The following is a 27873-nucleotide window of genomic DNA, read 5'->3' as shown; positions in this document are numbered from 1 at the left end:
AAAGGAAATGCGTAACATTGCCAAAGCTGCCAAAATGTGATACTGAAGGCCGAAAGCAATAATCATCCGAGCCGTTCGTCTCATCTGAAGTTGATTAATTGTTTTGGACGGCTTCATCCCTTCTTTAAACAAAGTTGTATCGCAGTCATCACTGAGTGTGAGGATACACATGGACGCTCAGCTGGATTAGCACTGATCCAGTGATTACTGCACAGGAAGTATAGTATTCTAATTGATGCCTAATGATTCCTGTAGGTGAGCAGAGGGAGAAGTCAGCCATCTCATTCAAACAATCAATCCCCCAACCTCTCTAGATGACTTCCTGCTGTGAGGATCGAGGCATTGTTGCCTGGCAACTGAGCGTTGGTGGAGAGAAAGGATGATAAATGTCTTTCTAATCTCAAAGGAGTCATATTAGACAGACAGATGGACACTCATAGCTGATATTTTGATAAGAACGTTTCACGCTCCGAGACGATGTATGGGATTCAGGCAGGTGCACTGAAACCGATTCAGGTCAGTGACTTCATTCAACGGCGAGGCGGGAATTCCATCCAAAAACATGAGAAAGTTTGCTCGCTTTTTTTCTCTCTATAGTCTCACTGTGGTTCTTTCTGTGCTTCAGGGTGGGCGATATATAGACACAATTAACCAGTAGAAATTTGTGCACCGGTAGAGATTTTGAACTTTTTGATCATCTCTATCAAGGTAACACGCTCACAAAAAACTTCTCGTTTGCATGTGTTTTTACGCTTTGTAGTTTAAAAACAAGTGATTTTATGTCGCTGAAGCGCAATCAACAGGGAAAGAGAACTCATTTTGCTATACACCCTTAAAAATAAAGTGCTTTAAAAGGTTCTTCAAAGCGATGCCATAGAAGAACCATTTTTAGTTCCACAAAGAACCATTCAGTCAAAGGTTCTTTAAAGAACCATCTCTTTCTTACCTTTTTATAATCTGAAGAACCTTCTTTTGCCACAAAGAACCTTTTGTGAAACAGAAAAAATTCTTGTCTAACTTACATCCCTGCTCCAGCATCAAAACATAGAAGTTTGACTACTACAACTGATCTGATGTAAAACGCTCATGTTAATCAACTATCATGGGAGCGACCGCTGTGGGTGGCATCTTCGGGATATTATATTTACAGATTAATTAAAAACCACTGCATGGATTTTTATCATTATAGGGTAGATTTGTACATACACTGCCAACACACATTAATGTTCAAACAACATGTAAAAGTGAACTTAGCATCCGATGACCCCTTTAAAGATTCTTTATAGAACCATTTAAACAAAAAAGGTTCTTCCATGGCATCGTGAAGCACTTTTATTTTTAAGAGTGTATGTGCCTTGAACGGTTAAATACACATACTTGTATGTGTCAAAATGCCTGTCTTTGCAAGTATCCTTGTAAACACAGTAATTAAGGTCTTAAGGGAAAGCAAACAGCTAAAAAGAAAACATGTGTAACAGTATATTGGATCCAGGCAGCTGTTAAAGTGACAGCAGTCTAATATTCCCACTTTCTTGCAATTGCGAGTTCACATTATGCAATTCTGACTTTTTATCAGAATTATGTAGATTCTGAGAAATAAACTCACAGAATTGCGAGATACAAACTCTCACTTGCAAGAAAAAAGTTTGTCTTACAAGTCTAACTTTACGTTAAAACCTCAGTTGTTTTTGTTTTTCTTTTGTTATATTTATGTATGCGTTTTGTCTTGCAGAGGTGGCTGCTCCACGATTGGCTGTTGTCATTATTGGAGACTGCCTCCTATTGGTGCTGCCAACACTATGAGTGTTTAATAGGCTTCCATTCACCTTCTTCAGAAGCTTCTTTGAACACTCACTCTTAGACATCAGGCTTAGTTGCCCTTTTGTTTCTTTTTGATTATTTTGGTTTTGCTTTGTGTTGACATTCTATTTTTCGTTGTATTTGCTTACATTTTGTAAAAAGTTTAACTACTGCTTTATTGGGTTGTAGGGTTCCGATGCCATTCATTTTGTTTGTTATTTTCTTTGTCGTTGTTTAAGCGTTAGCTAGTTAGGGAAAATAATTGTGTATTTTCTTTTCTTTTGGCAAGGTTAGAAGGAGGGGTGGTTGAGATTTGGGCTTTGTTTATTGTTTTGGCCTTGTTGGAACCTGAATCTTGCCCGGTTTAATTTCTTTCAATTTTCTTTATTGTAATAAACTCCCGTAAACTAAGCCCATGTCTAAGAGTTGTTTCTGCTGCGGCCTGGCCCTAGACGGGCCATAACATTTATTTGTCACAATTGTTTATGTCATGCAATTCTGAGAAAAAAAGTCAGACTTGTCTCTTGCAATTCTGACTTTATAACTCGCAATTGCAATTTTATATCTCACAATTCTGGGGGAAAAAAGGCAAAATTGTGAGATAAATTCATGATAAAAAAATTTTTTCCCATAATTTCTATAATTTTGGAAGTTTAATAAGAAGAAATGTATATTTAATTCACACAGTGAAGAATATGCAGTTTTTTCTAAATTTGACTACTTTGTACAATCTATGTAGGATTTCTTATTTATTTGTTCTACTGTAGGTTTTTTTCTCCTATTGCTTTTAATTAGTTTCTTATTGTTATTTAATTGCTGACTGTTTACTTGTCTTCAGTGAGCTGAGGTTTTTGTTTGTTTGTTTTTTTACATTACCACGACACACGATAAAAGGTTCCATGCAAATGGAACTTGCCGTGACAGCAACACGCAAAATTTCTATTTTAGAAATGGTTTCTATTTTTGCCACGTCATGGCTTAAACAACAAACAACGGTGTTAAATAGGCTAAATATTCATTTTTTGTGACAGTTTTTACTGACACTGGTCACATAAATTATGAAATTTCTATGGCATCAAATTTTATTTTCATGAATACCTTATTTAAAGCAAAAATACCCAGACTGTGATATACAGTCACTGTGAAATAAAATTACTCATATCGTCATATAAGATTTTGGTCAGACAAACATTGCGGCTGAGGTGACCACCTTCCTAAATACAAGCGAATCGTGGCAATTTTTAAATATGATTGTAGTAAATTTCTTAAATGTGCAGAAGAGGGAAAACAAAGTGAGGGAAAATGCGCTGCTGCCGTCAGCAGGCTGTAAATGTGAAGTCAGCAAATCTCTGTGGCGTCTTCTCGATCATAACCAAGCTCAAGAAGTCACACCACAGATGGCAGAGCTGGAGAGACTCAGCCAGGATAAAGGGTTTTCTAGTTCCTCAGGAACAGGGCGTTGGGATCTACTTTTTATTTTATTTATTTATTTATTTTTTTAGATGTGTTCTTTTTATCACTAGTCCTTTATTACATACACCCACACACATTTCAGAGCTACATCTCAAATCCTTTAAAGTTTCATAAGAAAGAACAACATCCGTTTATATTTATATGCACCCAACTAATATTACATGTGATGCAAATGTCAATATGTATTATTTTGCATTATGCATTATGGTAGACGTATTTTCGGGTCAGAATGCAGTACTGTGCAAGGAACTGCATGAAAATGTCATTATTTTTAATAATTTTCCCTGCAATTATAATTTGTGAGCAAAGAAATATAAGCAGTTGGTTGAGCTGAGTCATACATTTTTAACTCTGTTAAAAAAAAAAGAAAATACTATTTCAGATTTTCTACTTCAAAATGTCATGTTTAATTTAATGTGTAACTTGCCGTTTTTTTAAATTAAAATGACTTTCAATTTACTTTCAAAATTACTTTGCAATTTCTAAGTGAGAAGTGTTTCTACATCATTTTTTTTAGTGAACAAGCCTGGGTTGGATGAATCACATGCACAATTATATATTCATCCGATTAATACAGTAATGAAGGTTCATCTTCCCACATGATTATCAAACAAAGGGAGAGTAATTAGTCTGCCGCTCAGGACAGACCTAAAATCAGCTCTGGAAATCTTTCTACTCAGACTGCAACTGCTTCACTAAGAGTCAGAAGTCAATGAGGCACTTTCTACCCAAATGTGATCTCTGACACCCTCCAGAGAGGGAAAACGCCTGTGAAAAAAAAAACTGTGCTGACCCGATTCTTTACAAGTGTTTAATGAAATGCAAGTCAATTTCTTGCCCTTACCTGAGCTTTAATTCCAACACTGCTCCTTAGGGGAACCTTATGAAACAACACATTTCTTAGACAAACAGGACATGTCATGCCTCTAACAATTAATGTCCAGCTTTTTCCTGACATTTGTAACATTCATTTATCCTTTAGATTACACCAAAAAGGCCTACTTTGTGTCAGGTCTCATCCTCAATGAGTCTGAAAACTGCTGTATGGGCGGCCTTCCTTATTAGCTACATCAATGTAGTTCCCCCGCCGTCTTAATGAACAGAATCAATCAAACGTTCCCACGTTTAGAACTTCCACCGACAAAACTCCACATGCAGTCCTTGCGTGAGAGTCAGCGCTCAAAATCTGGCATCATCAAAGATGTCACAGATAGCAGTTTGCGCATATTTACTATTCAGGAGGCTGACAGTTCAGAAAATGACAGCTTGATAGCACAGAATAAGAAAGACAGCAAGACAGCTTAGAAGATCATTTCTAAAGCTATTAATATAACTAGGGGTGGGAAGTGAAAAGCAAAAAAAAATAGGATTCAAAGGGTTTTCATGATGTTCGGTTCTAATAACACTGTTATTGTACAGTGTACAACACTGCACTGAATCTATAGTTTAAATACACACAGCATGACTTTTACAGTGCAATTCCTTAACAATGTGTTTGTGTGATGAATTTTTCTGAAACTATGCGGGCAAAAAAAAGACCCACTGCATGACCAACTTGAACCTGTTGCAAAATCTGCATGGGGAATGCTTTAGTCCTCAAGCGAAATTCCAGACCACAGGGACTCCTATTTAAATCACACAGCACCAACAGCATAGTATGATTTTCAAATATATGAATCTTACGAACTGGTTATTTTTAATAAATCAGAAACAGTACTGATTCTTTTTATCGAATCAAAAACATACAGTACAAGCACTGCCATCTGATTTTCAATCACGTGACACTTAGTAGTGCTGTCAAATGCTAGTCGGTGAAATTTAAAAAAAAAAAATGTCCATTTCTCGACAACATTTGAGCACTGTTGAGAGGATTCTTAAAGGAGTAGTTCACTTCCAAACTAAAATTTACAAATAATGTACTTATTCGTTTGTCATCCAAGATGTTCATGTCCTTTTTTTTCTTCTGTTGTAATGAAATTGTTTTTTGAGGAAAACATTTCAGGATTTCTCTCCATATAATGGACCTCTATGGTGCCCCTGAGTTTGAACTTCCAAAATGCAGTTTAAATGCAGCTTCAAAAGGTCTCTAAACGATCTCAGCCGAAGAAGAAGTCTTATCTAGCAAAACAATATGTTCTTTTTTTAAAAAAGGTACAATTTATACAATTTTTAACCTCAAATGCTCGTCTTGTGTGTGAACTCTGTGTATTACAGTTCATGACAGTTAGGGTATGTTGAAAAAATCCCATATCATTTTCTCCTCCAACTTCAACATCATCCTACATCACTGTTTTACCTTTTTTTTTTTTGTAAAGGGCATTTGACCTTCTTTGCATGTTCACTCTGTAAAACAGCGATGTAGGATGATTTTGAACTTGGGGGCACCATAAAAATCCATTATATGGAGAAAAATCCTGAAATGTTTTCCTCAAAAAAACTATTTCTTTACGACTGGAGAAAGAAAGAGATGAACATCTTGGATGACAAGGGGGTGAGTACATTGTAAAAATCTATACATTTTTGTTCTGGAAGTGAACTGCTCCTTTAAGCTGATTGGCCATTGTGTTCACGTGCTCAACAGATATGACTGTGATTGGCTACAATGATCATCGCTTCACACTCTTCACCAAACGCTCATACAAAAGCACCCGGGCGTGTTTGAAAGCTGCATCTTTCAGTGGATCCCTAATATATTGCACATAGACTGATTCGCTGATGGCGTAGGTATCCAGAAGGGGGCGCCAGTGTTAATTTTGACAGCAAATTTTGATTAAGTCTTAGTCATAGTCTTTTTAACTAAAAAGCCACTTAGTTTTAGCCTAGTTTTAGTCTAGATTTTAGTCTACAGTAGATTTAGTCGCCTAAAATCGAATGGGTTTAGTTACAGAGCAATGCATTTATTAAACATTTCTCTAAAATTTTCAAACTCATTATATAGGTTTAATATTAAAGTTTTACAATGATAGACAGATTTAATTGCTGTGACACGCAACATGCCTTTATACTAAGATTAAATGAAACCACTTCTCATAAAGAAACAACAACATCGTCTTTTCAGTGAAATACCAATGGCTGTATAGGCTAATTACGCATTCTTTATAACAACTTGTTTAACACATTCTTCATTCTTTAAAGCAGACACATTTATTTATATAAATAAACTTAATTTAATCATCTAAACTGATTCATTCAAGAGCAGTGACTGATTTTTTTTGTCCTTCTTTTGTTTCTTGATTAACATCAATGCCACAAAAGCAACTAAATTATGCTGCTGTCCGTTTAAAACCGAACGCACAGACAGAATGTACTGATACACATCCGATATTCTCCCAAATGTTTACCACAGATGTAACCACGTTTGTTACGTGAATACTCGTAAAAAAATTTGTATGTATTTCTCTGTTCATGCAATGCGAAACAGTACAAGTGCACTGTGTGAGAGGCGCCGCTTTGGTTTGTGCTTTTGGTTATGTTCTCTCTTGCGTCGCCAAATTTTATCCATATGCCTGCTCTTCTCTTACTCCAAGATATTGACATTTTTGAACATCTTATGAGAAGTGCACCAATTGTATGCCAGCTTATGTCCTGCCGGATAGAACAATAGGCTATGATACAGTTCAAATGTACACATCTATCCTCCCAACCACGCAGCAGATTTTGTTAAAAAAAATTCCCAAATCGTCCCTCCCTAAATTTTTTTAACGCCACCTTCTGTCAGAGAATAAATCTGCAGTTTGATTCAGCATGCCTACTGGTTTTGTTTTGTGCAGGTGTCTTATATAGCATAATTTCACAAATCTAAAGTCAGACGGTTCTGTTTTTGCTTTAAATTTTGAAATTATACAATCTAATTTAAATCAAAACAACTGTTCCTGTTACATAAATGTAGCACTACTGTCTATTCAAAATAAATGAAAAAACACATTTCCTGTTTTACCAAACTTATATCGAACTGTGACCCCAAAACTGAGGTACGTACCGAACCGTGACTTCAGTGTACCGTTACACCCCTAGAATAGCCAGATTTCCTACAAATGACTCTTACAGTTCTTGTTAGCGGACCAAAATATTTAGTGCTAACAGTGCAGTCTGATTCCCAAATGAACAACTATTATGAGCTGGTTTGTTTTAGCGAATCAAAAACACTAAGTTTTCAGTCATGTTTTACTCAAAAAGAAATCAGAACAAGAGGAGTCAACCCTATAAAAAACACCTTGAACTATACTATAACACATCCTGTTAAACAATAATAAATGAGAGTACATGATTTACAGCACTTAAATACAGAAGAATAACCTTTTGTAGAGATGAACAGCAGAGTTAGGTGTGGAGAGAAAGCTAAAGAGAAGTTGATATGATTGGCACACTCTCATGAAGTGCTCATGTTCAGATGCAAGGTCAATAACCACTAGGCCCCATCGAGAGCTCTCAAAAACACAAGTTTGAGGAATTCATTTAACCACACTGATGGTAAATAACACTGACATTCAGCTATGATGTAACACTTTTTTACATTGGTTTTACTTTTGTTGATGTTCACAAACAGGGCCTTTCCTTGCTTCTGTTCATCTACCTCACTCATTGCCCAAAGCTGAGTACAGAGAGTGCAAGAGATCTCTGAAGGGATGGGATAATGATAGTTTCATGTAAAATTCATGTAGCACTCTGCATTATGATGTGACCTTTGGAGCATTCCAGTTACGCTGCATTTTAATTCCCACGCTGCAGTTCAAAGTTCAGGACTGAAGTGATTGTCATTAGCATACCTCTCGTCGTGTTTACTTTAGGACGACTAGGTGCTCAGGAGAGTTCAAGAGCCGGAAGGATGACGCATTGTCCACGGTGCTCAAGACAAATTCATCTGCAATATTTGCCTTGCTGTGAGATAAGAAGACTGACAAAATCTAGGAAAATCTGACTTGGGGCAAAACCCAGATACAGGATTCATTTTCTTTTCCCTTCGGAGGTTCAAAGGGGCACCGTATGCAGAACGGAAACTGAAATGAATAACACTGCATCTGATTGAGAAAATACTGTTGTCGTTTTTAGCATATGTTTCAAAGCAACGTCTCGGAGAAGGAAAATCAAAAGATTTTATCAGCTGAGCTAACACCTCAGGCACAGACAACCCGTGTCTGAGTGTTAAAGGCATAGCGTTAAAGACATGTTGCTAAATTTCCCAGTGCTAAAATATGTGTATGACCCACACAAGCAATCACATTACAGCATGATCTGTCAGTTTGCAACTTATAAGATCAAAAACAAAGTTTGGGAGAAAGGGTTTTATGTTTTTGAAAGGGCACAGTCTATATTATAAAATATAGGGTACAATAGGGCTAAAGGCGTCCTGGGGTAAAAGGTTTCTTTGATATTATTTTCCTCTAAACCACTAAATGGCACAAAAATGTGGCACAGCACTTTCCAAAACATTCGCTTTTTAAGATGCACATGCAAATTTGTCTGATCCTTGACACGATCACGGGCAGCAGCGCAAAGTTGATTCTGTGCTTACTTGATCTATATATTTTGAGAGAAAAGCCTTCTTAATAATTTTCATTTTTGTTTAAGATAATTAAAACAACCTTAAATAAACCTTTAAATAATGAAAGAATATGTAAAAGTATGGTATTTGGGGTAAAAAGCACCCCTGCTGTTGGGGCTAAAAGGTACAATAATTAACATGATAATAGATGACTGACTTTTCCATTTGTTGACATAACATGGTTAGATTCAGATAGTAAATATCATATATTATGTTGGGTATCCATCTTACAGATAATCACCATGTTTAGAATGAAACCATCATATTTAATAACATGATATTAATCATAACATAATAAAATATAATTTGTTGTTACTACTGTAAATCCATATTAAATCATTATGGGATCTCATTCATTTAAAATATATTTTTTATATTAACATATTTTAATGACAATATATAATGAACAAATATTAATTCTTTTATTTTTCAAAATAAGCAGAAAATAGTACAAACTTTGGTAAAGTGGTTGTTTTGAACAAGTATTAACTTAGACATTATTTAAAAAAACAACATTATTTTAACTAAAGTATTGATATCAATACTGTGTGCCTTTTGCCCTATGCTGGCACGAGGTAAAAGGCCCCCCTTGCCACCTCATACATTTATAAGATTATAAAACAAAATAAACAATATTTTTGTTTGCAATTATACATTTTAGGCTCAGTGAACAGTAATTTTTTTCTTAAGGTGTGCCTTTAGCCCCATTGTACCCTACTGTTTTCTATTTTAATATATCAAAGCTAAATTTTCAGCAGCCATTACTCCAGTCTTCAGTGTCACATGATCCTTCAGATAATTTCACATCATGAAAATCTCACTTTTTATGTGTTTAAGCGTAATAATCGGGTTCCTGGTGCATCTACCGACCCAGAACACATGAAAAAGTTCAATCCAGAAACTTTGTTTTGGTAAGCCTTTCTCTGCAAGCATGTAAAAAAAAAATGAGCCACTCAGATTTAGTGATGTAGGAAGGGGATCTTATTATAATATTACCGCCCCTTAACTTCCATGTTTCCACCCACGACGCCGCAATCTTGTTTTTGTGATTTCTTTCCCACCTGTTTACCTTCACAGACATAACCAACTGTGTTTTTATAACTTACGTGTGTTTAACATAAACTTGTGTGGTTGACAGTTTAAACGCAATAAGACATGAAAGAGAACTTAGTACTTAGTTTAGTACTTACATGCCACGTGACAGCCGCTTTCTGTGTGCATGTTTCGGATGTGTGCACTCAGAAAACCCTTTATCAGAAGTTTAAACTGATATGGTTTTAAAACGCATGATTTCAGCAAAATAGACATAATAATCAAAACCAGACGTTTTTGGCAGAGCATCTGAGGTACGAGTTGTAAAGGCACATCCCTGTTCTGGAAAAGGGGGCGGGGAGCAGCAGCTCATTTGAATTTAAAGACACATGCACGAAAACAGCATGATTCTGCTTCCACTCAAAATAGGCATTTTCAAAATTATGTAATAAATGATCTGTGGGATATTTTGAGGCTGAAACTTCATTCTAAGAACACTTGAGACTTATATTACATTTTGTAAAAAGGGGCATAATAGGTGCCCTGTAAAGGATCATTGCTGAATAAACAAATAATTACTTTAAAAAAATAAATAATTCTTAGCGACTCTAAAATTTGGAACAGTAGTGTCTAAACACTCAAGTGGGGCAAAACAAAGCTTCCTTTCCAAATCATTCACTTACTTGGTGTTAATGTCTAAGCCCATTTAGTTCTGTGCAAACATCTGTTGATCGTACCAGCTGAACTTGAACATAAGGGCTATGTTTTACCTCAGATCAGCAGATAACAATATTCCCTCCTAACACTCAAATATAGTACAGCCAGGTGCAGCGAAGCCTACGCCAACTATTTGAGGTCTGTGCCAAAGGTAAGTTGTAGAAAGACTCCACACACTTCAAATCTAGACTTGGAATACGACTTGCATTTTAATTATAGGGAAATGAAACCAGGGCTATTACTCTTAAAATGGTTTGAGAGTAAGTAGACAAAATGTTAAACAAACAGGAAAAATGGAGTGGGAAAAAAATCAATATTACATAAAATACATAGCAAAAACCTGTTAACAGGTTAACGACAAATAGAAATGTCCATGATAAAGAAAAGAGAAAATATTTTAAGTTCTAGTGGGGTCAGTAATATTTTTATGTTGTTTTTTAAAAGATATTAATACTTTTATTCAGTAGCAAGCACTAAATTGATTACAAAAGCTTTCTGTTTTGAATAAACGCTGTTCTTTTCCCACAAAAAAGTATTTACAGCATTGATAATATAATAGATGTTACATGAGCACCAAATCAGCATATTACCATGATTTCTGAAGGATCATGTGACTGTAGTAGGAATAGATTTTCATCATAAAATGGGTGAATTTAAGTATTTTAAATTTACTTTTGAATAAAGTAATAAATTCAGACTCAATTCAGATTCAAAGAGTTTTCTGTCATTGACCCATTACAATATTTAAAAAAGAAAAGTAAATAAAATACAATTTTACATAAACAAATAGCTACAATCTTTCAGTTTAATATAAGAATAGTTATTGTGAGCCAAAGAAAAATTAAATAACCATTATCAGTAGTTCTTCATCTACCAGAGGTGCTTAATATTGCTTATCAATTATATATCAATCTCCCATTTGCAATAACATAGGTAATAAAATGACCCAGAAAAGATGAGTGCAATTTTGTTTGTGTTCTAAAGGTTCAGTGCTTTTATACAAATGCAAATGAGAATTTTAGTATCCAGGCTGAAGATGTAGTGAGACTGCATTTTGTGGTGAGCAGCTACAAGGTGTTTGGCAGAGACTCCACTTTTTTTTGTTAACTCAAATTAATTGCTTCATGACTTGGTCATGAATGAGATCGCCTGCTCCGTTCACTGCGCAATATGTTTCCTTCGCCACAGCTAGATAAATAAACGTCATTTCCAAAGGCAGGAATGTAACCGATTTTACGCATGTCTAGAGCACAATGCAAACGAAATCAATGAATGATTTCATGCTCAAGCGATGAATTTGGTTCACAGTGACTTTGGAAGTGATCTCAGTGTTTGTTCACCAAGTTTATCTGATATTTCCAGATATTGGAGGTATAGGAGAATGGATGGAGAACAGGCATACCGTGCAAAGGTCCTTGTACTGCATTTTCTGGAACTTGGTGTCGGCGTTTCCGGCGCACAGCTCTACATATCCCAGCACCACCTGGAAGACAGTGTTGTGGATGGCCTGGGTGAAGTGCATGTGCAGCTGATCCATAGCCGTCTGGGGAGAAAGAGGAAAAACAGGAATGAGAAAGTAACACTGGATCGTTTGTAAGAAGAATATTTTTATATAGCATATTCACAAAGGCAATCAATATTACAACCTTCCGATCTTTTTTGCATTGCTCAATGCATGACTAAGTGCAAAAGGGGGGCTTGGGCCAAACATCCGTCATAATTTCAGCCGACGCGTATACATACGAAAGAGGCCCTGCCCTTAGATGTCCTCCAATCCTTTTTGCATTGCTCAAAACGATATTTTTAAAGTGGACATCTCTGTATATATAAAATCTGCTGTATTCATTAGTAAGTTGCCTTTAACATAACCCTTCCTTCAAAGAACTACTTTGAAGCTATCAGCTTTTCTTCTCACAACCATTAGATGCTTTCACCATCAAGCAATTGGGCTGTATCCTACAAACCAACACTCTCAAATGAGAAAAAAAAAAAACAATAAAAGCTTTCATATCACGTGACAACAATTACAAACAGTCAAAGCTCCAAATAAACCCATCTCGGAAACAAAGGTACAATATCAGTGTCTGCAAAATGTTAAATAATAATAATAAATACATACATACATAAAAATACATATATACATAAATTAATGAATTAAATACAATAAAATCTACAAACTTTAAAAAAAAAGACTGTCCATGCACATTTTTCTGTGAAATGACTTTTAAACATCCTGATTTCTTTCCTAATTACTATTTTTGTCTTGTTTCCACCAAAAATATTTATAGTTAATATTCTTAGAACTAGATAAATTTACTTAAGATGTAAAATTATATATTAACTTGCTTTAAGTAAACTGATTTTATGTGTGTGTGTGCGTGTATATTGTAATTATATGCGTGTATACTTTATATACAGTTTCATATAAAAGTAGAACCCCTTGCAGATTCTGTGAAAATGTGAAAAGTTTTAATAAAATAAGAGAGATCATACAAAATGCATGTCATTTTTTATTTAGTACTGTCCTGAGTAAGATATATTACATAAAAGATGTTTACTTATAGTCCAGAAGACCAAAAATAGCTGAAATGATTAAAATAATCGGCTTCAAAAGTTCGGAAACCCTTGGTGGTTACTTGGATGATCTACGACTGTTTTTTTGTTTTGTGATGGTTGTTCATGAGTTCCTTGTTTGTTCTGAACAGTTAAACTGAGCACTGTTCTTCAGAAAAATCCTCCATCCTGCAGATTCTCCAGTTTTCCAGCATCTTTAGTATATTTGAATCCTTTACAGCAGTGATTGTATGGTTTTGAGATCCATCTTTTCACACTCAGGACAACTGAGGGACTCAAACATAACTATTAAAAAAAGGTTTAAACATTTACTGATGGTCCAGAAGAAAACACAATACATTAAGAGCCGAGGGGTGAAAACTTTTTGAATTTGAAGATCAAGGTAAATGGTACTTAATTTGTCTTCCGGGAAACATGCAAGCATCCGTGAATGTTTGAACCTTTTTCAGTAGTTGTGTTTGAGTCCCTCAGTTGTCCTCAGTGTGAAAAGATGGATCTCAAAATCATACAGTCACTGCTGGAAAAGGTTCAGATATGGAAAAGATGCTACAAAACTTATGAAACTGCATAGACCTGGAGGATTTTTCTAAAGAACAGTGCTCAGTTTAACTGTTCAGAACAAACAACGGACTCATGAACAACCATTACAAAAACAAATAATAAAAAAAAAACAGTCGTAGATCATCCAGGTAACCGCACACAGTATTAAGAACCAAGGGTTCCCAAACTTTTGAAGGGGGTTATTTTAATCATTTCAACTATTTTTTGGTCTTGTGGACTATATGTAAACATCTGTTATTTAAAATATCTTACTCAGGACAGTACTAAATAAAAAACAACATGCTTTTTATATGACCTCTCTTATTTTGTTAACTTTTCACATTTTCACAGATTCTGCAAGGGGTTCCCAAACTTTCGCATGCCACTGTATACTGTATAATCGAAAATATATAAAAAAAAATATTTTTCTATAAATGTTTCAATATCAAATAAATGCTGTGTGACCCTGGACCACAAAACCAGTCGTAGGTAGCACAGGTATATTTGTAGCAACACCCAATAATATGCCAAAAATCATTAAGATATTAAGTAAAGATCATGTTCCATTAAGATATTTTGTCAATTTCTTACCGTAAATATATTAAAACTTAATTTTGATCAGTAATATGCATTATTTATAAGTAATAAGCTTACTTATTCATCTATTCATCTTGCAGATGATGTATAAATAATTCTCTCTCTCTCTCTCTCCCCTCTCACTCTCACTATATATGTGTTTGTGTGTGTGTTTGAGCACCAAATCAGAATATTAGAAAGAACTTACTCCAAACTTTTTAGGAGTGTGTGATAAATAAATAATACCCATACTGGACAAAATATTCCTATATTTATGTCTTAAAACAAGGGAGGTAAAAACAACTATAGAGTATGGAAAAGAATAATAGACATTCTCTGAAATCAAGTCTTAAAAGTGTACTTTGTTCTATGGATGTTCAGTTATTTTTAATGGAAACCTTAATTACAAGATAATATAATTTCCCTGCCAAACGAAATCTGTTTGAAGGTAAAACTTGGGTGTTACTCTGGATAACAGTGGGCTTAGCTCACACTCTCTCAGGAGATGAATCATTACTGAACTACACTACTGAAGCTCAGTATGCTCCCAATGGGAAAAGAAACAGCTTTGCTACAACTTAATTACGCTTTTCCCCTCTCACTTCCACTGCTTTCCTTCTTCCTTCACCCATGAGCGCATCCCTCCCTCAGCTATGGCTGAATTCAATCAATCAAAATGGCTATCAGAATAACTGCAGGTCAGTGTGTTCAAAAGCAGAAATAATAAAAATATTTAATTAAATAATTAAGGCACTGACAGAGTCATCAACTTCTTCTACATTTGTTTTGTGAGGGAAGAGATTTCAAAAAATAAACCTGAAAACATCAAACCGTAATAACATATCTAAAAGACAAATGTGACGGAAAAATTAATTGTGCTGAGGAAAACGAGCAATTACATCCATTAGACAGATTTAAAAACAAGAAAAATAGAGAAGATGAAAAGATGGAGAATTAGATGTGCAGTCATTAGGCTAATTGCTAAGTTCATGGAATACAACCTGAAAGAACAGAACCTCTTTAGAGGCACAAACAACAGTTTTAACGAATGACGTACAAAATGAAACAACATTTACGTTTGATTTGTTTTAAACTTTGAAGCTAGATGGTCAGGAAATATCTAGCTAAAAGCATGTTGGAACATCTCGGTCAGATCCATGACGAAATATCCATCAGTGACGTCTCTAGAGATGGGGAAAAAAAATGGATTTCTATGATAGAACGCATTTGAAATAATGGCCATAGAGTGAGCTACGGCAAAAAAAAGTGCATACCCCAAGTTATACAAAGCAGGGAAAAAGTTGGAAAGATTCAACCTATAGGGCCGCAATTAATGCTAGTGTTTTAGCTTAATAATTTTTGCTAAACAAAAAAAAAAATAATAATAATAATAATAATAGTTATGTATGGAGGGTCAGAAAGCTCTCTGATTTCATCAAAACCATCTTCATTTGTTTTCTGAAGATGAACGAAAGTCTTATGTGTTTGGAACGACGTGACCGTCATTAATGACTGAATTTTCATTTTTGGCTGAACTATCCCTTTAACATTGCTGTCTTCAGGGATGTTTTTTTCCATATCTGTATAAATTTCTGTATTATCCGACCTGAGAAGTATGACCCACATGAATCTGATGAAACCATGTGAAACTGCCTAAAAACTTACTCAACGAACTGCAAAATGATGCATTTCCAAACACGTTTATGCATTTGAAAGCACGGACTGTTCCTGACAACATAAGGGACATACTTCGTATCTAAGCCATGGTCCAAAATTAACACTCGCCAAGTGCCAAACGAGAGTAAAAATCAATACTGGCAAGAATGTGAAACGGTGTAATACACCAGTTGGTTCTCGCATCTCAAAGGCTGCAATTTAATTATATACATACATTATCTGACATGCTGCATGTTTTAGAGTAGGGCTGCAGCGATTCCTTGATTCCTAGAATTCAATTTAAAATAATCCTCGACTGCATTTTTTTCTGTGTCCGGTAATCGGCAAAATACTGGAAGTGGCGCATTCCACATAAACCCATTTCAAAATCATAATAAAGCATAATGCTATTAAGAATGCACAAATGCTACGATTTAATATGCACAGTACATATGTATCAGAGTGGCTTCGTTTACAGTAAATGCTGCTCCACACTAACGTCTTAAACTCCATCTCTGCATGTTGTTGTGAGTTTGGGATTACTATAACGTTGATCTGGGTACGCAACGTGCTATTTGACAGTTCGGTACAAATACATGTAACGTTACACCCCTAACAAGGATTAGATCGCATTATCTCTATTGTTTATAATACATTATGAATTTTAACAGTTTTGTTAAAAAAAAAAAAAAAAAGAACATGATTTCTTGCTTTTGATACTTCATTTGAGCTAATTATTATTGCCTAATTTCTATTATATATGTATTTTAAGTCATTTAAAGGCTATTGTTCACTTAGGTCATTTTTTATGACTACGAAAAATGTATTATAATTATCCGATTACTTGATTAATCGTTAGAATAACTGACAGATTACTCGACTACCAAAAATAATTGTTAGTGACAGCCCTGTTTCAGAGTGAAGCTGTGTTGTTTTACACGCAAACAGCTTGTGATCTGATTTTTTCGGAGCAGCTTGTTTCACAGTAAACACTGCCAAGAGTATTATTATTAAGAATAGTAGTAATCTTTTTAATTATTTAGTAGGAGGTGTTTTGTCCTTCACAGATCACATGCCTTTGCCATTTATATTAAAGGAACTTTTTATTTTAATAAGAATTTAAAACCTACATTTCTACACCAAAACCTACAAAGTCCATCAATTAATATTTCATTAAAAGTAATACTTAAGTCAAAATGATTGCACTTGCTTTCATTTGGCTGGCATGTGCAAGCTTTTTGGCACTGCCGTGTATTTAAAGTTTAATTGCAACTCGCGGTCAGGTTCTGTTCTGCAAAATGGAAATACTTAAATGACTCTGAATTAATAAGACAAAAAAGTTAAGTTATGCACCGAAGAAACTTCTCAAATACATTAAACCGTATAAGCAATCCGTCAAAGCGCCTGAATCTGCCAGCAACCACATGAGATTCAATACTAAATAAATTATTTTCATAACTAATTTTTATTAAGTGCTTGTTGCAGTGGTACTGTTCTCAAAAGCTTGTTTTTCATACTTACTCCCTGTATGGATTTGATCATGCATCCCAGTTAAGTGTCCTGAATCACCTAATAATCTCTTCAGCCAGGGAATGACCCTCTCAGGGGGTCTCCAGAGAGCCGACTCTTAAAATCAGAATCTGTTTCAAGGGTTACGCATGAATCACACATCTTGGACTCGGTCCTTCAGTAATTACGGGCTGATCGGCTTAAACACCCTTGCTCAGTAACCACTGATGAAACTGCCATAGTCTGGACTGGAGAAGGCAAATAAATTAAGTTCTCAGAGGTGTGTGTGTGAGCGTGAGCAGGCGAACATATGAATGAATAAACACAGCGCAGCTGCCATCTACCCGAGAGGCTTTAGTGATCAAAGTGACACGAGGAAGGCTCTTTCAGATGAGACAAGGGACATCTCATGACGCACACACTTGCATACTTATACACAGTAGGGCTGACGGACAAACACGTACAAAAAGAGATGTTCACAGACACACAAAGAACACACTATTTGGATAGGAGTCATTTTCCAAATAACTTTGAAACACGGAATTCACTGTACACAAGAAAAGACCTCTATGTTAAATACATAAATAATGTTTGGATAGACCTATTTATACAATTAAAATATTTTAATTAACTAATTCTGATTTAAAATTACATTAAAATAAAAAATGTAAATTTTCAGCTCTAAATCACTATTATGTTGATTTGATGCTCAAGAGACATTTTTATTATCAATGATACATTTTTTTTTAAGAATTCTTTGATGAATAGAAATTAATATTTAATATTTAAAATATTAGAAGTTTTTAGAACTACTGTATGTAGTCACTGCTGATCAATTTAACGTGTCCTTAAAATATTAATGTTTAAAAAAATTCTTACTAACCCCACATTTTTGAAAGGCAGGGTGTTTTATAAAAATAAGCATTTATATTCTTTAACACATACTATACATATAAAATTATATTATGCATACACTACCAGTCAAATTTTTTAAATGTTTTTTAAAGAATCTTTATCTTTTGCTCACCGAGCCTGCATTTATTTGATCCAAAATACAGCAAAAAGCAGTAATACTGTGAAATATTTTTACTATTTAAAATAACTGCTTTCTATTTGAATATATTTTAAAATTAATTTTAAATTAAAAAAAATAATAATTAAAATGTAAAATGTATTCCTGTGATTTCAAAGCTAAATTTTCAATATCATTACTCCAGTCTTCAGTGTCACATGATCCTTCAGAAATCATTCTAATATTCTGATTTGCTGTTCAAAGAAACATTTTAATGTTTTCTTTAATGAACAGAAAGATCCAAAGATAATAATCTGAAATAACAAGATTTTGTAACATTAAACACTATAAAAAAGCTTGGAGTCAGTATTGAGGAATGGGGGGAATTATTATTAGAAATTAATACTTTTATTTAGCAAGGATGCTTTAAACTGATCAAAAGTGATGATAAAGTCATTTATAATGTTACAAAAATTTCTGTTTTAGATAAATGCTGTTCTTCTGAACTTTCTATTCATCAAAGAAATCTGAATTCTACTGTTATTATTGTGTTTTCACCATAATAATAACTAAATAATAAATGTATTTTGAGCAGCAAATCAAAATATTAGAATGATTTCTGTAATGTAATGATGATAAAAATTTAGCTTTGAAATCACAGGAATAAATTACATTTGAAAATGTATTCAAAATAAATAGTTTAAAAAGTTTTTTTTTTACTTTTTGCTGTACTTACTGTTCATAAACTTCTGACTGGTAGTGTCTATATGTACTGCCACAGTCACCGTTCTGAGCAGTCTATGATTGCGCTACCTTTTATTTTTTTAACAATGGATGGGATGCCAGCAATATTTAAACCACCAACTGTTATTTTATCCAGAACACTGGCAAAAAGGTCTAAATTCATAATGACGGTGCACCAGGCAGCACAAGAAGAAATTTTGCTTTCGTTACAGTTTTCAAGGTCAAAATAAATGATGAAAAACACTGTGAAAAAATAATAGGCCGCAATCCCAGATATTTATATCCAGACAGGATTTCTCTGAGGACCCGAGTTAGCTGAAAAACAGTAGGTGATTTGCTCCATACATTGTTTCCTGAGGTTGTGTGAGAAACACACAGACATGTTCAATGCAGATGAGAAATAAATCACAAAGTACATCTGTGAAACATCTTCTTGGAAAAGCTAGTCCTACCAACACATATACCATCATTAAAACAATCATATCAACTATTGTATAAATACAGACCAAATTTCAGATGCCTGAAAGAGTTACAGTATAACCTTGAGTGCTGTGAGCTGATGCTTGGAGGTCTCCATGTGAACAATGTTTTATTTATTTTCTAACTGTTTCTTCCACTCTTATTTTTCTCCCTTTATCCAGTCATCTCACCAACACATGCAACCACGCGTGTCTAATACTAGGGGAAAAAGTGGATCTTTAATCCTGAGATCAATGGCAGAGCAACAACAGCAGGAGATTTCTACCTGAAGAACGTTTTTTAAGGGGATGGAGTAGGAGTCGGCTTATAATAAAACCAACAATGAGATATTTTTCCTAGATTCTGCTTTCAATCACAGCTTTGCTTTCTTCTGGAAACGAAAAGTGGAATACAACAGAATGTGCAGTTTCCTTCTGGCAAATCCTGTGCCAGGTATAAATCATCATCCCATTTTGGGGAAAAAAAAAAAAAAAGTAGAAAAGTGGCACGGAGAGGAGAGACAGTCAAGAAACACTGGATGAAGCTGTGATGACTACACCTATGATTTTATCTAGGCAAATATTTGATAACTGTGATTATTGTGCACTTGAAATTCAAATCCAGCAATTTCGCATGAATACAAAAAAGCCATGAAAAGCACTTGAAATAAATGAACAAAGCACAAACGTCTCTGAAGCGCTCTGGGGTGAATAAATGACTTCATAAGGTGTCACGGGGCATTTCCTCCGAGGGATGTGATTGGTTTATGTGATAAATCCCACCTCTTGCGTGCATGCGCGTTCCGCGTTCACAAATCATTCTAAATGTACAATATAAAGGTGTTAATGGGAAGACTAATTTAATTTAATGGTACTTACGTTCCACCACGTACATTTCATGACATATTCAATGTGTTTGGAGTGTTTGGTTTTTGAACAGAATGAACAGATTGATACATATGGTACATTTTATTTGTGACGTCAGTTTTATATGTATGTGTCACCGCAGTTCTGACTTGAAATGTCCATTGAGTGGCGCTATAACTCTAATGCTCTGTGATGTTTTAAAGTAATATACCATCTGCACTACACATAAACCTACCCGATAGTATGAACAAAAGTGAGTGTGACATAAAAACGCAATCACAAGCGTGCCGTTTTAGCGTGTTTTACGATCTCTCAACTTTTAGCTCCTTCATCGTGAGTCATGTTTTTTACAGGATTCGTACCCAAGGATTCCACATCTTAAGTCCAATTCCGTGCCGGCTGAGCTATCAAGCAAGCTTGTTACACCTGGAAAGTAGGGATGGGCAATATCTGATCTTTTGCGATATATCGCAAAAAAAAAAATCCTCATTATAAGAATTAGTCTTCCAGAAAATAATGATAAAGTGCACAGTAGCATGTGTGCGATACAGTTTTGCATGTGTATAAACCTGTTTACAAACCTGTTGTCCAATAAAGATATCATTTATTGACCTGCTTTTTCTCTAAATCAACTTCATAACACAGTCGAGTGTTTGAAATAACCTTTTCTGATCAGACGTGGCTTCATATTACAGAATGAGGCAGAAATCACACAATTTTATAGTATTATAAAAGCTATGTCGATTAGCATTGCATTATAAATATACTTTATCCTAAGATTGCTTGAAGAACACAGACAAACCACATTGTAGCAATCGTACATTTATTGTCAAGTTTCCTTAGTTAAAATGTCTCTATCTGCGTTTTATTCAGCTACAGCGATAACTGGATTGTTGATTTCCTGGAGCGTTGTCAGTACTATTAACATTACTTCTGCTATAAAGCATATGTGGAGTTTCTGCGCAAAGGCACCCTCTGGCTTCCAGTAAATTAAACAGTCATTACATTGTACATGTGTACTCAGTTATGCTCTATTTTGGGTAAAAATAGCAAAGATAATCATTTTCTCTAAAGAAACAGGATTCCCTGAATTATCGTCATCGATACCGTTATTGCAATAAATTGCGAAAAGGTAGGTACATCACAGGTACATTTTCGTCATGAAATCGGAAAGAAGTTAACTATTATAAAGGGATCCACAATATTATCAGACCAATATTGGAATTGGCCGATAATAGCTTTAAATGCAAATATCGGCGTTGGCCCGATATGAAAAATTAAGCCGATATGCCTTGCCGATAAGAGGAATAGCTCACATGTGCTCAGAGTGTGCTAGCGATAAGATTCACTGTTTTGAGTCGCTGCATGTAATCTGAGAATTCACATACAGAATGATGCGTTTGGTGTGTGATAGAGTAAACAATATTAGCACGTGCAGTGGCAGCACTGATATATAGTTTGTATATATATAGTTTCAATGTACTGTCATTATAAAAGAAAGTCATTATTGTTTATTTAATTCTAACAAGACAGTTCTTGTTAAAAACTAACCAAGATTAAAAATAATTTGCTTATAATTTCCGCACAGGAGAGACGTGGCATTGTTTCCAAACAAAAGGAAATACATCCGTATCTGCATCAGCTACCAGCCAAAATGAACTGAAAAATATCGGGCAAAATTCCAATACTCTAGTGTATCCCTAGTTTAAACTGTTACTGCCTTAAGTTGTTATTTTGAAACACTAACTTGATGAGATTCATACTTGGCTTTAATAAACAGAATATTGTTTAATACTGGTAAAAATAAAAAGTACAAATGTCTCCGATGCATTCTGGAGAAATAAATGACTGCTTCATGAGGTGTATCATGGGCATTTCCTTTGAGGAGCCAAGGGAGGCAGTGTCAAAATATTGGATGAGAAAAAAATTCACAGTACAAAAATAAAACTTGAATGTTACAAAATATAACATTAAAAAGTGCATAAAACTCTAAAAAAAAAACATTGTCCAATACTGACACTAGCAGGTAATGTTACAGTGGGGAGTCCACATCTCTCTCGCCTCCCCTGAGCCCACTGAGTTTTAACAGACCCACTAATGCATGCAGTGAGTTTAGTGGAGGGTAACTGAGAAATAATTGGGGAAAGCCACGTGTAATGAGGCAATGTGTCCACTGCGATATGATTGGATATGACTGGTTATGATTGGCTGTGATTGGTTATTGCGATAAATCCCACCTCCTGCTTACATGCGCATTCTCTTGTGTACTTGTGTAACTTGATGAGATTCATACTTGGCTTTAATAAATAGAATATTGATTATACTGTTAATGTAAAAATATAAAATATGTCAGCACCTCGGGTGTCCCAAGATCGAATCCCGCCCCTTTCCCAATCCCACACCCAATGTTTATGTAACCATGAAAATGAAACTAGGACAAGAATTTATTACATTTTGAGGACTTTCCCTCTTCATTTCAGAACACCACTAAGATGTATGTGTATTAAGCTTACACTACGTAACAAAACAAATAGAAAAAAGGTTAATCACAGTTATTTGAATGACAATTCATCATCAGCCAAAATGTCAAGATCGTGACAGCTCTAGCAGCGATGACTCACCTGTGTCTTTCCCAGCAGCTTATATGCCAGTTGAACTTTGGTGTAGTGAGAAACATCAAAGTGCTTGCAGGTTTTGGACAGCGCCACATCTAGCTGTTCCTGCAAAGACGAGCATGAAATCAGCAAAATCAGCAAAGGAAGTTCAATGGCATAATTTGAGTGCATATCGAAAGTAAAACAGGCAAGGAGAACTTAGAAGCCTCATTTTATGCTGCTGAAATCTACAATTACCACAAATGAACGAGGGCCATAATAATCAATGGTTTAAATCACTGATGATACTGAACGCACAACTTCATTTTGAGCTCAAAGATAAGCGTTCACATTCTTAATGAGTTGGGACGTGCGCTGCTACAGAAATAGAAAAGTGGGATGAATCAGTGTAATTTTGGTAGCAGCGCTCTGCGTTGGCACAGGCACCGTGCTTTTCGCTAATGCGTGTGATGAGACAGCGAACGAGATAAAAAGACGGGGAGGAAGGGAGAAGAAAAAGCGAGAGACAGATATTAAAAGAGAACCATGAAAGAACAGGGGGAAAAAAAAGCAAGTCAATGAGTAAAGGAGTTTTATGCAAGGTTGGATGCCATCCAACTACATTTGCCACATAGAGATCTCCGCGTAATATTGTAGATGACATGGGAAACTGTGTGTGTGGCTATGCGTGTTTTGTGGTGCTATAAGCTTGAACGAAGCTACCAAGTCCTGAAAGACAGCAATTTATTTAATAAAACACAGTCCATCTGCCTCGGGGCCTGAGAGACCAAATGCTGGCAGACTGACACCCTGGGCTCCACTGTTAGACGTACAAACGCATGGTCAAGTGTTCCTTCCGATCTGTTTAATTCATATAATGTTGATGCACTACATCAGGGCAACTCCTGTTGTTAAATCTGTCAAGGGTGCATGAGTGTTTCTGAAGGGAATAGGGTGATCTAAGATTGAATGTCTGATTCAATGAAGAAGAAGGTCACCATACTAGATTCTTGCCTATGGACAAAAATGAAAACAAAAAAAGATTTCTAAAAGTCACATACCTCGATTTGCTCCAGAGTGTCTTGCAGTTTGGAATTCAACTCGCTGAGGAAAAAAAAAAAAAAGAGACAAGGATGGTGAAAGAGAGTGCTAAACAACAAAAATGCTGGTTCACTGTGAAGCATAAGTAAGCATTGTATTCTGTTTGCAGAGTAACACAAACCACCAAAAACATTACAGTAACCTGTTGGAGGAAAAACAGCTAGAATTCACTGAGAAATGGGCCGTCGGAGGGAGAGAGAGCATTAAATAACACAAAACCAGCCTCATAGACTGTGACATTTCTGTGGAAGAAAAACAGGCACTGACATTTGAAAAACAGGGATGTATTTTTACCAAGCGTGCCTTCTTGCTTATCTTATGCAGCTGGAACAAGACTGATGTGTGTTGTTAGTGTCGAGAGGGGTGTGCTAACCTAGTCAGTCGGTTTTCTCAAGGAGGGAGGGGGAATAAAAAGACTAGTCTGTCTTACGAAGCCATGAATAATAAGGCTGATAGGGTCATGTCAATCACAAACCAATCAGACGTGTGAAGCTCAATTGTAAGGCTGGCTTTCCACTGTTTCGGCCCTAATGGCAGCCACACAGAATTTTTGAATCTGGAGCAGATGTTACTCTCAAATTCTTCACCATGATAAAATGAATAATGTATATATGAATCGTTTCATTGTTTGTATCACTCTGTTCGCGGTATTTCTCACAGCGAGCGTCATGGCGGATGCCCAAATATCACTAAAATTTTATAAGCATTGTAAAATGCTTATAACTCCTGAACCAAATCTAGTGAAATAGATATCTCCAAAGTCAGAACACTTATGTAGGAACTCTATCTGAGGTCAAATCACAAAAATCACGGAGCTTGGCCAAAAGAAAAACATAAAAAATTTTCTTTCTTGGGAAAGAAAAACATTAAAATGGCTATAATTGTTTAACCATTTCCTATCAACATGAAAATCAGTGTGCATGGTCTTGGTCCAAAGTGCCACAAACACCTGACTGACAAGGTTAACAGAGGCCGATCAGAATGAAACCCGGTGGGCCTTCCTCACGGTGCCAAAGGTCTGATAGAAATTTGAAAGAAAATGGCCACTAGGGGCGATACCACATTTCTAAAGGGTGTAAACCAGGGGTGCCCAACCCTGTTCCTGGAGATCGACTTTCATGCAGAGTTTAGTTCCAACCCAATCAAACACACCTGTCTGTAATTTTCAAGTGCTCCTTGAGATCCTAATTAGCTGGTTCAGGTGTGTTTGGTCAGGGTTAGAGCTGAACGCTGCAGGAAAGTCAACCTCCAGGACCAGGGTTGAGCACCCCTGGTGTAAACGGTTGTACGTTGCACTTTGTTTTTTTTTTTCACATGTGCGCAATATTCATATCCATACGATAGATGCTGTCAATCAAACTTTTATTAAATGATTGAGATGATGTAAAAAAACTACTTTTGTGAACTAGTCCTTTTCGCTCAGTCTGGAAAAAAAAAAAAAAAAAAAAAAAAAAAAACACTGCAGTACAATTCTCTAGACTCCCTAGGCCAATGATTATCAATAAAATGTTGAAATTTAAACTTTGGGAAGATATAACGGGGTCATTTAGAAAAATTTACCCAAAATCCTATAAAGCCTAAAGGAAAACTCAAAACTTCAACCATGCAAAGGTTCCCAAATGCAGTTGTAAACAATCCTAGCCGAGGAAGAAGGGTCTTATCTAGTGAAACGATCAGTTATTTTCATTTTAAAAATACAATTTAAATACTTTTAATCTCAAACGCTCGACTTGTCTTGCTCTCCCTGAACTCTGTGTTTTCTGACTCAAGACAGTTAGGGTATGTCAAAAAACTCCAATCGTATTTTCTCCCTCAACTGTAAAAATCATTTAAAAATCGTCCTACATCGCTGCAGAAGTACTGACACAGATTTTTCGGCATACCCTAACTGTCATGAACCCGAAAAAAACAGTCCAGGCAGAGTAAGACAAGACGAGCGTTTGACATTAAAAAGTATATAAATTGTATTATTTTTATGAAAATAACCGATCGTTTCACTAGATAAGACCCCTTTCTCGGCTTGTTTTTTTTCTCAAAAAACAATTTCTTTACGACTGAAGGAAGAAAGACATGAACATCTTGGATGACAAGGGGGTGAGTACATTATAAGTAAATCTTTGCTTTGGAAGTGGACTCCTCCTTTAACTCAGTTTAAATGTCAAATTGAAAAGCATACACAAAAAAGTAACCTTGTGTATATATATAATAATAATAATATCGCTCACAGAGGAGGATCTGACAGCAAATGTTGAAATGTTACAGTGGATTTGTTATACAAGTGCTGCTTTGATGGCTTTAATAGTAGTGCTTTAAATGGAATGGGCAAGCAGCATCTCTAAATGTATTCCTTTAAAGACCTGCCAGTAAAAACACTGAAGCAAAACAAAAATTAGAGTACAAAAAAAAAAAACTGACCCATCTGATCCCATTAGTCTTTAGAAAAGCAAACCTTAGGGGCTGCTATGAGGAGCCAGCTGAGACTTGAAGCAACATGATACTAGCAGCAACTTTGCCGGTGGCCACACATAATCATGATCTGACAATTAAGAACAACTGTATTTCATTTCACAAGCTAACTCAACTTGACATGAGGGATTGCCCGGTCCCTGTGGGCCAGTGTTGTTGAAAGATTAGACGGAATGCATAAAACTTTAATTAAACTGCTTATTCCTTTTCCTCATCCTTCCCTTTTTCCTTCTCCTTGAAGGCACTGGATGCAAAAAAAAGGTTTTCCAGAAAACTGTTCCTATCAATGCTCTAATTCTGCCACAATGCATGATTCTTGTCACGAGGATCTGCGTATGTATACCACCGCCCAGCTGGTGTGCAAAAACAGGAGGTGTTTTAATATGCAACGTTCTATTTTGTTGTAAAAAAACAGCAGGAGAGGATGTGACCTTTCAGGAAAAAGCTGATTCCTTCAGACAAATGATTCTGAGTGCTGGTGTCCTGGACGGGTTCTTGCAAAGGCTGATGGGAGGATGCAGAAGTCCTTTAGTCTGCCTCAATCCATCACAATGGGCTTTGACTCAATGTGGGTCCCCCCCTTTTGCTTCAGGGCCCTTAGAGGAAACCCAGCATCACGTTGAGCTGATCAATTACTTCCGACTCACAGCTCGTCACCACTTTGCCTCTCGGAGCCTCGCCGTTTCCTTCGGGAAGCCCACACGAAATCACATTTTAATGAGCTTTCACGACAGGATCTGTCGCACAATAAAAACATTTCCATTGAAACGGTCTCTTATCATTATGATGCCATTAGGCAAGAAAGTGCAGAGAGGAAAGACCAAGACTTTCTTTTTTTTTCCCCCATTTCAGTTTCGAAAAATAAAATCCTTTGCTAATAGCATGGGGCCAATGGTGTTAGATGTAATTAAATTAAAGGATGTAGCTGGATTTGTGCACAGTGTTTTTAAAAGTTGAGTGTGCCAGGATGTAAAACCACACCGCTGGGCACTTTCACGGCTTACATCTCTCTCCAATTAAGTCAGCTTTCTTGCACCTGAGCAAGCAGACAACTGAAGTATTCATTACTGGTAGAATAAGTGCTGATATATAGTCTATAACTAGCTGAAGGAAAAACAATTACTTGAAAAAGTTTCGAAGATGTCCTCATAATCCAGAACAGGTGTATCTGTGAAAGTTTTTGGGATGAAGCAACATGTGAATCACAATTTC

General features: G+C 35.8%; 1 protein-coding gene across 3 annotated transcripts in view; it reads right to left on the bottom strand.

The window, feature by feature from the left end:
* vps50 (VPS50 EARP/GARPII complex subunit) overlaps positions 1-27873 on the bottom strand; it is a 179333-nt gene that overhangs the window by 112821 nt on the left and 38639 nt on the right. For all 3 annotated transcript variants that reach the window (XM_051137549.1, XM_051137550.1, XM_051137551.1), the window contains 3 exons: positions 24156-24198; positions 23122-23220; positions 11967-12107 (listed from right to left, as the gene is read on the bottom strand). In XM_051137549.1, the coding sequence (XP_050993506.1) occupies positions 11967-12107; positions 23122-23220; positions 24156-24198 (283 nt within the window). The remainder of the gene's footprint in view (positions 1-11966; positions 12108-23121; positions 23221-24155; positions 24199-27873) is intronic.

The sequence above is a fragment of the Labeo rohita genome, chromosome 19 (assembly GCF_022985175.1).
Source record: "Labeo rohita strain BAU-BD-2019 chromosome 19, IGBB_LRoh.1.0, whole genome shotgun sequence".
In the NCBI taxonomy this organism is placed as follows: Eukaryota; Metazoa; Chordata; class Actinopteri; order Cypriniformes; family Cyprinidae; genus Labeo; species Labeo rohita.
The sequence above is the reverse complement of the archived record's forward strand: the minus strand, read 5'-3'. Positions and strand labels throughout refer to the sequence as shown.